An 11,696-nucleotide genomic window follows, 5' to 3' on the forward strand; every position below is an offset into this window, starting at 1 on the left:
AGGGGGGGGGGTGAATGAGAGAAAGACGGAGAGTAGAAACTGGTCTACAGTGGAACCTTGGGTTACGTACCGTCCTCCTTACAAACGCTTCGCGTAACGAGCTTCACTAACCCGGAAGTAGATGTCCCTAGTTGCGAACTTTGCCCCGGGATGTGAGCGGAAGTCGCACACCGGTGGCGTGGCAGCAGTGGGAGGCCCCATTAGCGAAAGCACACCTCAGGTTAAGAACGGTTTCGGCTTAAGAACGGACCTCCGGAAGGAATTAAGTTCGTACGCGGAGGTAACGCTATACCGGACAAAGGTTAAAATACAGAATCTACACATATCGCCCCAAACGGGTTTGAAGTCCATATTGTGATACTAGTTTCATAATTTTGCCCCGCCAATGTATCACAAATCATGATGTGGGTGTGTGAGTGATGCAAAAATCACAATGTGTAGAGTTTTCAAAAAGTGAAAATGTGGACACAAAAGTTGTTGAGCTTTTTAAGGAAAATCGGCAAAAATGGCACTGCCAACGAGGGTTGCCACATGTCCAGGTTTTTCCAAACATTTCGCCAGTTTTCACCCAGACACTGCTTCCGATTGCAGTATTTCGGGTATGTCTAGGAAATTCCGGGCGTATGGCAACCATAGCTGCCAAGTTATCCCTTTTTTTAAAGGGATTTTCCCTTATGCTGAATAGGCTTCCTCGCGAGAAAAGGGAAAACTTGGCAGCTATGATGGCAACCCTACGAAGCGGGGGGGGGGGGGGAACGACAAGCCAGTACCTCTATGGAACTCTGTCCTTACGCAGCCAAGCCTTGCACTCTTCCCTTTCTCTCCTGCCCAGGCCTCTCGGCGGCGGCCGGCATTGGCGTTGATGACCTCCGCCGCCTGTGCATCCTCCGGCTGAGCTTCGTCAAGGGCTGGGGGCCGGACTACCCCCGCCAGAGCATCAAGCACACCCCCTGCTGGATCGAAGTGCACTTGCACCGTGCCTTGCAGCTGCTGGATGAGGTCCTCCACACCATGCCCTTGGCTGACCCGGGCTCCATCAACTAGATTAAATTGCGAGGCAAGGAAGACGGAGCGGTTCTCGCCGATCCCGCAGCCTCTGGAGTTTGCAGAGGGGCTAGGATTGCCGTCGGCGCTGCGAAGGAGACTCTGGCCCCCATGCTCATGAAAGCAGTGGAGGCATTTCCCCTGGGGTCCCTGAAAGGACCGAGGGGGCGGAATTTGCCCTTGAACATGCCCTGCCACCTTTCGAGGGGGTGCCGCGACTTTCTCTGTTCCCAGACCAGCGGCGGAATGAATGACTTCGAAGGGTCTCACCTTTCTTGCCATCTCAAAGGACTGGTCCTTTTCTCGCCAGCTTTTCTCTTCCGGGTCTCTCCTGAGCGCCAACGACCCGGTTGCGGCTCGGCTGAGCAGCTGAGAATCGCCAGAGAATCACCATCCCCACATCTGAAAATCTGGCTCTTAGAGAGACATTCTTCTAGGAGCCAGTCCTACCAGTAGGCGGAGGGAGGCAGGTGCCTCTCAGGTAGCAAATGCTTGGAGGCGGGGAATGGCAGTGAGGATGTGTGAGTGCAGAGCTGGACTTGCAGCCTGGGCTCCTTCCCAGCCCCCCTAAGCTGGCTTGCTGCCCTAGGAGAGGATGGTGTCCCACTGCCGGCATTGAAGAGAAATCCAACCACGGGTGATGCTTCCCAGCACGCGAAATGGAGGGAGCCATATTGTCCTTTGCCCTGACGTGCGATGACATATTTGGCCAGCTCTGATTTTTATGCTTTAAATCCCCAAATGGAGGCTGCAATATATTACTGTATAATTCAGGGGTCAGCAAACTTTTTCAGCAGGGGGCTGGTCCACTGTCCCTCAGACCTTGTGGGGGGCTGGACTATATTTGGGGGGGGGAAGATGAACGAATTCCTATGCCCCACAAATAACCCAGAGATGCATTTTAAATAAAAGGACACATTCTACTCATGTAAAAACATGCTGATTCCCGGACCGTCAGCGGGCCGGATTTAGAAGGCGATTGGGCCACATCCGGCCCCTGGGCCTTAGTTTGGGGACCCCTGTTATAATCAGTTAAAGTCATCGAGTCGAACGATGCCCCTGGCAACTTGGAAAGGAGCTTTAAAAGGACAAAAATGAAGCACTTGCAAAGTTGGGAACCTCTGACCCTCTAGATGAGGTTGAATGGCAACTCCTATAGGCCCCAACAAGCATGGCCCAGTGGCCAGGGATGATGGGAGTTGTAGTTCAACAATGCCTGGAAGGTCAAAGATTTCCCCCCCCCCACACCTTTTATAAAGGGTTGCAATCAACTAACTCCAACTCAAAGTAGACCCGTTGAAATCTGTGGGCTTTCATTTGTCATTACTGTTGATTTCAAGTGGTCTTACTCTTCCGTGGGACTTGTATCCCACCCACCCCATCTGCAGATGGTGAGCACAGTCACGTCGTAACGAAAACCTCTAAAACGCCGCCTGCCAAAATGCGGTCCTCCATCATCTGGCCAAGCCAAAATGTTTGCTTCTTGACTCAGAAGCAGTGTTTCCCTACCCCCATGCAGATTCCGTCTAGTGAATGTCGCAGGATCCATTAATCTAGATTTCTTGGACTGGGTTGCAGTTCAAAACACCAAATAATTTGGTGGAGGGAACACACCAAACGCCTAACTGATCAAACAACCCCTTTCAAATCTCTGGGGTCCACCACCCAAGCTGGAACTCTATCTCTGTGGGAGGCAGCTGTCAGACCTGGCCCCCAAATTCTGCCCCACGACACATCCCTTGGCTAGTTGGTTGGTTCCTTCCTGTGCCATTGCAGACTTAACCGGAGCTATGTGCATAGGGCCAATTCTGCAGGAGCTCAGGAAAACAGGTTGAACGTGGTATCAGGCGTAGCGTTTCTGGAGAAATTAATCTTTTGTGGCCAATTTTCTAGCCCTTTGTGACTGTAAGCAGTGGGGTGTGTGGGGGTGTTTTAAGTTGCATGACCTTATATGAAGATTGCAAGCTCTTGGCTGGCTTGGGAGCAGAATCAGAGAGTTGGAAGGGCCCCTGAGGATCATCTAGTCCAACCCCCCTGCAACACGGGACTATGCACCTGTCCCATACGGGGATCGAACCTGCCACCTTGGCATTATCAGCACCACGCTCTAAGCAACTGAACTGTCCAGACTGACTTATGGAGTTGCTTCTACGCTCATCATGACAGACCTGCCGGCCAGCCACCAATCTCTTGTGGCGACAGGCAACAGCTCAACTGGCGCAGCCCCTTTTTCTTAGCACGGAGATGAGGTTATGGGGGCAAAGCCTCATATAGATTTCTGGCCGTCAGGAAAGCCAGGAGGGGTTCATGTAGCGTGATCGCTTTCCTTTTTCTTTTGAACAGATGTCTAGTTTGCCAAAATTCAACAGCGGCAGCTCTGCTCCTTACGTTGTAAAAGCTGTACCTGTTGCACTTCCGCCTGCTACTCTGACCAAAAAAAAAAGAGGCAAGGGAGTCCTGAAAATGGCTCCTCATTCTGCTCCTCTGCTCCACAGACCTGTGTGACAGCTGCCTAGGTCTTTCCAGCGGATGTCACTCATGTCGTGACATCTCCCTGTCCATCTGGGACCGCTTACAGCAGAGCAAAGCCACATGGTAGCTTCTCGTCGGATCCTGCACTGCATAAATCCAGGAGCAGCTAGCGTAGTCCCCTCCAGATGTGGCAAGATTATAATCCCATGCTGGGGAAGCCTGATGGGATATGTAGTCCAACAACATTGCAGGACGCACAGGTTGGCTACCCCCAGCACAAGTAACAGCATATGTTGTTGTTCCCTCCCCAAAGGGAAGTCTGATACCTTCCTTGCCGACACCCCTGCAAAAGACTGCACCAAACACCCCCATCAGCCGTTTTGTTGTGAGACAGAGGGGAATGGTGCCACGCTGAACTGGATTTGCCAAGGGAGATCACTGGGAAGAGCAGGTGTGATCACCCCATCTCTTGACTGCAACGTTGCCAACTTTCCGACTGGCCTTTGTAGCTGCGTCTTTTAACCATGGCTTGATCTAAATCGAACAAACCACATAAAACACTGCAGCTGATAATGTTTTTTTTCTTAATTTCTGTGCCGTGAGGACGTTTCACCGATGTTTCTGTAGACGAGGGTGCTTTAAAGGTACAAAATGGCTTTTATATATTCCTGGTAAGAGGGCAACCTTATCCGTTCCTTGTGTCTTCACACAGAATAGATTAAGACAGCTTTTGCCAAAGCGGCAGGAGAGCCCTCTCAAGACGTTTTGTTGACAGGCCCAGCCAGCGCTTTTGGAGAGGGCATCCGGTCAGCAAAGGCTGGCTTAGGGCCTCCAGTCTCTGGCCCAATCCTGCCCCAATCCTGTGGTTCGGGCCTGGTATTTCGCACTGACATTCCTCTGTAATGCACTTGTTTGATTCCTCTAGGCCCTTTGTTTCGCCTCTGACTGTTCTGTCGTTTTTAGTAACCATTATTTAAAGGATATTTTGCTTTTCATGTGGCTTGTGTTTTGCTTCTCATGGTCAAAAAGGCAGCTGGGCTTTCCCCTTGAATTTCTGCCGCTGCTCAAAACAAGATCGGCCCTTCAAGATGGCCGTGGGGGCCCCCCCTCCGGGGTAAGTGGGGGGCGTGCCGGGTGAAACAGCTGGCTTGCCTAGTAGTGTAAGCAAGTTCTCTCACAACAGGAGCAGAGAGCCTTTTTTTCAGGCCGGGGGCCAGATTCCCCTCTGGGCGACCTTATGGGAGCCATATGCTAATGGGGGGTGGGGCAACAAAAGTGGTTGGGTCAAAAAATGTAGATTATTTTTTTAAAACCTCTGTGCACTAGGCTAGTCCTCCCCTATTGTCCATGTAGAAAAGACGGAGGCAGCAATATCAGAGTTAAAGGACACGGCTCAAAACACGGGTATGTGTGAAGCAGGGCCACTCGAGGGTGCAGTGAGGAGATTGTCACTAGGGCCAGACAGAGAGGCTTTGGGGCAAAATTTGATCCTTGCGAGCTGTGGTTCCTTATTTTATAGCTATAGTTGTGGCTATTCCGGTGAATGTGTCCGAGAGAGAGAAAGAGAGAGAGGACTCAGCTATACAGCTGCAAATAAAATGTTTTAAGTGTTTTTTAAGTGCAATATACGATGAGATACTAGATGGCCATGGTGAGCCTTATGGAATTCAATGTATTTTTTTAAAAAATGCTTTTAAGGATGTTTTTTATATGTGTGTGGATTCTACCACATGGCAGGAAGCGGTAGTGGGTGCAGAATCCTATATAGAGGTTTATAGATACTTTATTGTCATTGTACATACCGTAGTACAACAAAATTGAATGCCATCCCATAAAAAACAAAACAAAAAGACAATTACATCCACACACACACACACACACACACACACACACACACATATATATCCCGAGAATCTCACTGTTTCGTTTCAAATACAAGTTTCTAGTCCTTAAGGGAAGAGTTTAAATGTGTGTACAGGCTGGAGAAATCAGAAAAGGTGGAGGAACAGCCAACATAACTGACCTCCCGGCTTTTTCTCGCAATACAGGATCGTGGAAGAGGGAAAGGCTGCAGAACACCAGCCTTGTGGGCAGAGGATTCAATCCCTGGCAAGCAGTTCTACTGGTTATTGACAGAAATAAATATATATGAAGGCAAGCAGGTCTGGCTAAACTGATTTGGCATCAGGTGATAGGATAGGCCCTCCAGAACAGCCTGTATGGGGGCTGATGGGCAGTTTTTTTCCCATCCGGTTAATCTGCATGATATATACAGGTTGCAGGATTCTTAATGCAGAATCTGAATCTCTATGGAACAGAATGGTTGCTTTTAATGTGTGTTCCCCCCCCTCCCACTTTAAAGTGGTTGTTTCTTATTAATCATTTGAAACAGAATGGTTTTTTTTCCTTCTAACGTAGCTCTCCCTACCTTTATTGTTGCATTTATTTCTCGCCTTTGCTCAGAGGAGCTCAAGGGGGCATTTCATCCTCACAGCAGCCACGTATTAATATGTAGGGGGTGGTGCCAAACAAGCCACAGCCCACGGATTCCAGTAGGGCTTAAGCTACGCAAGAAAGTCGCAGCAGCAGATTTAAACTGCAATTCTTTTGGACTGCATTGAGAATCCCACAGCGTTCATAAAAAGCGACTTATTTGTAGCCTGTGTAAAGAATTATACATACAGCAAGTTCAGTCACCCGCCAAAAAAAGTGCAATCCTCTCTATGTTCTACTTTCAAAACAAAACAAAACCCTGTTAAAACGAAGCACAAAAAGCTTCACAATTAATACATTTCCCAGCTGCCTACAGACTTCATTTCCCACAATCCCACTGGCAGTGTTCCCGTCCTTCCCTCGGAACCTCTCGCGAGACTTCAGCTATCCCGCCTTCTTCCCCCCGCCCCGTTCCTCGGCCGTTCTCTGCCCTCCCGTGATCCTTTGCGGTGTTGCTCTCGCTTCCCTTGACCAAAGTTATCCCGGCAGGCCTTGCGGCTGCCAGTCAGGTCAAACACGATGGCGGCGGCGGCGGCAACAACAGCAACAAGCACCACAACGACGGCGGCGGCGGCGGCGGCGGCGGCTCCTTCGGGTCCGGCGAGCCCGGCTGGCCCCGCGGCCAGAGACCTCTTCGCGGAGGGGCTGCTGGAGTTCCTGCGGCCAGCCGTGCGGCAGGTGGACACGCACGTCCACGCCGTCAGGCAAGTTGCTGCGCGGCAGGCAGAAGTTCTCCAGGTGCAGCTGCTGAGAGCGGGGAACGCAACCTTTCTAAAGCGGCTGCCTGGCCCAGAGCAGGCACTTGATAGATATGCGCCTTTTGGCAGGTAGAAGTCAGCCAGGTGCAGCTCCTCTACCCTGCCCGGCCCCTGTTGGTAGATCAGTAGGGATGCAGCTTTTTATTTAAAGTGTATTTCCATCCATAAGTTCTGCAGCAGCAGAGAGCAAGCCCTGCTGCCGTCTTCCGAGGGAGGAAGCCTTTCCCATATCCGAAGACAGGGATTCACAGGATTATACCGTGCAGTGCAGGATTTACGTATAAACTAAACAAGCTGTAGCTTAGGGCCCCACTCTCTTGGGGGGGGGGGAATTAAAGGAAAAAATATGTTTGCATTATTAAGTTTCTTATGAATAAAAAAATCATTTTAAGTTAGAGCTTAATTATTTCACTATTAATATACTTCTTAATTGTATTTCACTATTAATATGCGCCTTAATTGTATTTCAGTTCAACAATTACTTTGATAAAATACATATTTTGTTATGTGCAAATAGCTTTAGATACCTGTTAGGTTCATAAATTACCATATAGCATATATTCAACACAAAAAAACAGTGACAGGTTGTTGTTGACAAAGGACAGCTGGACATATAAAGGGCCCCATTACCTTCAGTAGCTAAGGGCCTCATTGAACCTAAATCTGGCCCTCATTATACAGAGTCCATCTAGCTCAGTATTGTCCACACTGAACGACAGCGACTCTCCAGGGCTTCAGACTAGGGAGTCTCTCCCAGCCCTACCTGGAAAATGCAGTTGAACCTGGGACTTTTTGCTTGCAAGGCAGACACTTTTATCACTGAGCTTTGGCTCTTCTCCGGACTCCTTTGATTGGTATTATTTGTGGCCCCCTCACCCCCGATTTCCAGAAGCAGGGATTCCCGGTGAGAGGGAATGAACCTCCCCCCAGTATTTTAGTTTATTATTACTCTTCTAGTCCACTTTTCCATCAAGGTGGTGCATGTCATTCTCCATTTTATCCTCACAAAAACCCTGTGAGGTAGGTTAGGCTGGGTGAGAGGTCACCCCAATGAGCTTCCTGGCAGCATGGGGTTTTTGAAGCCCAGTCCTCCAGCATGAATGTTATTTTTTTGTGGGATAGTAAATTTCCATGGCATTCCCCACCCCCACCCCCCAGGCTGTTATATTCCTTTCTTGTTTTTCCTTGCAGGGAGAGTCAAGTGGAATTGCGGGAACACATAGACAGCCTGGCCACAGGTAAAAATATCTGCGTAGCAGAAAGAATGTTTGATGAGAACATAACTGGGAAGGCAGAAGGAACTGGTTGTTTCTGGGATTTGTTAAATACTTTACCCCTTTTTCTCCACATCCAGGAAGTAACAGCAACTTCAGTACTGGTTTGTAAAATATTTCCTTCCTTCCTTGTATAAGCTCATAGGAATCATATGTGAGGGGACTTAAGCATTGCCCCACCTGCTAGAGAAATGAAGCAACGACTGCCCCATATTCACTGAGCAGTAAAAAGTCTGCAGTGTCTTGTTAGAAGAGGCCTCTCTAAGCAGCAGTTTCTGCCCTGAAGGGCCAATATTGTTAAAATTGTTATTTATTTATTTAGTCTAGCTGAAGCTGTTATAAAAGTTTAAATACATTATACACAGTTAAAATAATTATTAACTGTCAGATTGTCAGATAAGGGTTTGCTCCCCTGAAGAATTTAGCTTTTCATCCCCATAAACTTTTCTCTTTAAAATTGCTCTCTAAAGGCAAAACACGACTTTTTCAGAGGTGTAGGACAGGCATCCCCAAACTGCGGCCCTCCAGATGTTTTGACCTACAACTCCCATGATCCCTAGCTAACAGGACCAGTGGTCGAGGAAGATGGGAATTGTAGTCCAAAACATCTGGAGGGTCGAAGTTTGGGGATGCCTGGTGTAGGAGGACCTATGCTATAATAAAAAGTTAATTAAATACCCAATTGATCTAACGGGGATATTTAAATCTTTGAATGAAGCTGCTCTTAAGTCCTAGAAGACTGGGCATACCAGTAAGTAATGGGCTAAGTCTTCAGGCACGTGGGCAAACTCTCTCTTCATAGGGAGATCTGGCAATAGCATCCTTCACCTATGGTAGCGTACATAGACTGGAGCTGCAGAGCTGCAAAGGCTTTTCTGTGTTTGATATTTGTGGTGCTGGTTATGTAGTGAGGGCGAGGGGTCAGAATGGGTAGTTTGGCATACCAGGCAGAACTGTGATCAGCACAAAAACAATGCTTTAAATAGATTTCATGTTGTGAGATGCCATCTCAAAGTCTAACAAACTCAGACTGTCTGAAGAAAGGTCATACTTATCAATAACATGTAGCATTCCCTGATTCCAAGATGGAGTTACGCTGTTATTAAGACTCAGCATCTCATTGAAAGCAGAAAGTGCTAAAATGGGCTATCCCCTTTTTAAATTTTAGCCAATGCCTACTGGCAAGGATATGCACTCTGGCCATCAGCAGAGGGCCAAGAATACGTTATAGTGCTCCTGTAAACAATCTGAGCTCTTTCCCCACCATACACCTCCAGGGAATAGTGTTAAATCTGTGTGGCATCTTTTATTTTAGGAGAAGGAAACAAATGTCGCTGGACTACCACTCCCATCTACCCCGTCTGTTGGGCCCTGCTGGCTGTGATCAATAGTTGCTGGAGGGCATGTTAGTAGCAAATTGGCACTATCCCATATTGAGCTCAGGGCCTTTTGATGCCCGAGATGTGTGTTTTCAAGGCCCACCTTATTCCTATGACTGTAATTTGTTTCACATTCTGGATTTCAAATTGTCGGAACCCACCCTGAGACCTGCTGGTGAAAGGTGGCTAAAATAAATGTTAACAACCAATCCTAGATCTTGCCTTGTAGGTCAGTTGCTGAGGTCTTCTCCACCATGGGTGATGTGGAAATTCATGGTTCAAATCCCGATCAGACTCGTGCCTAAAAGCTTTCCCTCTCCTCTCTTCCCCAACTAGAGCTGTGCCGCATCAACGAAGACCAGAAGGTAGCCCTCGACCTGGACCCTTACGTCAAGAAACTGCTCAATGCCCGGCGCAGAGTTGTCCTTGTTAATAACATTCTGCAAAATGCTCAGGTGTGTGTGAGAGAGGGGTGGACTTTTTATACCAAACTTCCTCTTACGTAACATGTTACAGCTCTTTAAGTTGCTGGAGCTGGCAGCCAGAGTAGGCCCTCACTGCTCTGTGGTAGAAAATCTACCTTGCACACCTTGTATTGGATCCACAGCAATTCCAGGTAGGTGGAAGAAATGGGGGGGGGGGAGAGAGATACTTCTTGCCTGAAACTCCAGAGAGCTGCTGCTAGTGAGAGTAGACAGTATTGAGTCATTGGACCTGGTTTAAGGCAGTTTCCTACATTCCTGCCTGGAAACTCAGGACTGTAATTTATTTATTAAATTTATATACCACCCTTTATCTGAGGGTCACAGGGTGATTTGCAGTATAAAAATATGTAACTGTGACCATCGGGACCTAGAGGTTGGGCATTTAGAAGCACATTACTCTGATTCTGTTCTAGTTTTGGTTGTTCATTTGCTCTGTGCTCAACATCTCCTATAGTCCTCTTCTCTTCAGTCCCAGTAATTGTAGAAACATGCTGAGGTGTCAGTATGTGCTTGGGGAAAATAGAAGTCTTGAAGGTCTCCTTTGTTAACCCACTGCCTTCCAGATATTATGGATGGCACTTAACACTATGGATTGATTTAACTGCTATGATACTCTTTCTCCCTCGCCCTTGGACTATAGGACTAGCAGGCAGGCTATTTAGAATGCTGACCATTTTTTCACTGAGATCTTGTTGGACGGTGCAAATCCTGACTGAAAACCTATCATACAAAGGGCTGGCAGCACAACAATGTAGCTCTGCCCAGTTGGCCGAGGGTCTCCTACACCTCAAGTGGACTAGAACTTGTAAATGGAGCTGTCTTCACTGCTTATGAAACTCTTGCTGAAACCATTCCCTCTCCTTTACAGGAGCGCTTGAGAAGGCTCAGCCATGGTATAGCGAAGGAGACTGCCCGCAGAAAAGCCATGCTTGAATCCGGCGGTAGCTACCCCCAAGGCTCGCCCAGCAAATGAGAGGACCTTTGCTAAGGGAAAAGTGGTGTGATTTCCAGAACTGCCGTTTCCTTATGGATGCTGCCAGCTTCTAAGCACAACATGAAGCAAGATAAAGAGTTGGGCTGTTGGGCACTGCATGGTTCTAGGAAAAGCTCCTGCTCTGCGGACAGGAATTCTTGCATATGGAAGACTCCTCATCTCATAAAGAAAGGTTTTGGGCACAAATTTCCTATCATGCTTCCCCCTGCCAAGGTACTCTTTCAGGTGGAGTTGGTGCAATTGGGCCTGCTTATGGCTGCAGAGTGACACAGAATGTGGCCGAGAATGGTGCCTCTTGCTTGTGCAATAAAAGTTCACTGCTAGTTAACACGGGACAAGGCCTCCTGTGCTCAGTCTGTTGTACTTTGGGGGTTTCTGAAAGCTGTTGTAGGGAATGCGGGGTTAAGCCGCTAGTCATGGAAACTTTTCAGGCAAAGGAAAAGCAAAAGGGAACAAAGAGAATCCAAGCTAAGGGACATATTTGGAAATAGCAACATGCTGGAGGTCCGACTTTTAAAGTTAATAGATTTCCTGCTTTTCTTGAGCATCTCCTGGCCTAAAGTTCCAAGCCTGGTGCTCAGTGCCCATTGAGCTTGGTTTCAGCTCCATTTACGTCTGCTAAAAAAAGTCTCCTAGTTCTCACTCTTGATCTAAATAAAGGAGGTCCTGCTGAGAGATAGTAAAGAGTTTCCAATAGTTGCTAACTTTTTCATTAAAAAAAAGGTTGCCATTTTAGGAGCTTGACCACTTTCTAGAGGTCACTTTTGTAACAAATCCTGGTTCTTAGCAGTTGATGT

At 47.9% G+C, this 11,696-nt stretch overlaps 2 protein-coding genes across 5 annotated transcripts in view; both read left to right on the forward strand.

Moving 5' to 3' along the window:
- The window catches only part of LOC118076190 (mothers against decapentaplegic homolog 4), a 30,844-nt gene extending 28,956 nt beyond the window's left edge, over positions 1 to 1,888 (forward strand). For all 4 annotated transcript variants that reach the window (XM_060269650.1, XM_035098807.2, XM_035098810.2 and 1 more), the window contains one exon: positions 833 to 1,888. In XM_060269650.1, the coding sequence (XP_060125633.1) occupies positions 833 to 1,044 (212 nt within the window). In that variant the 3' untranslated portion in view covers positions 1,045 to 1,888. The remainder of the gene's footprint in view (positions 1 to 832) is intronic.
- A 4,551-nt stretch (positions 1,889 to 6,439) lies between these two features.
- SNAPIN (SNAP associated protein) lies at positions 6,440 to 11,237 on the forward strand. Its single transcript, XM_060269651.1, has 4 exons — positions 6,440 to 6,717; positions 7,963 to 8,005; positions 9,757 to 9,875; positions 10,774 to 11,237. The coding sequence occupies exons 1-4, from the start codon at positions 6,529 to 6,531 to the stop codon at positions 10,876 to 10,878; spliced, it is 456 nt and encodes a 151-aa protein (XP_060125634.1). The 5' UTR covers positions 6,440 to 6,528; the 3' UTR covers positions 10,879 to 11,237.
- The last annotated feature ends 459 nt before the right edge of the window (positions 11,238 to 11,696 follow it).

This window comes from Zootoca vivipara, chromosome 17 (genome assembly GCF_963506605.1).
Source record: "Zootoca vivipara chromosome 17, rZooViv1.1, whole genome shotgun sequence".
Taxonomy (NCBI): domain Eukaryota; kingdom Metazoa; phylum Chordata; class Lepidosauria; order Squamata; family Lacertidae; genus Zootoca; species Zootoca vivipara.

What these genes read in the sequence shown, in the direction of transcription:
- SNAPIN (XM_060269651.1), top strand. Translation starts at nt 6,529, where the DNA reads ATGGCGGCGGCGGCGGCAACAACAGCAACAAGCACCACAACGACGGCG. An exon ending in ACGTCCACGCCGTCAGGCAA is followed by an intron (nt 6,718 to 7,962) that starts GTTGCTGCGCGG and finishes CCTTGCAGGGAG; the next exon opens with AGTCAAGTGGAATTGCGGGA. An exon ending in ACATTCTGCAAAATGCTCAG is followed by an intron (nt 9,876 to 10,773) that starts GTGTGTGTGAGA and finishes TCTCCTTTACAG; the next exon opens with GAGCGCTTGAGAAGGCTCAG.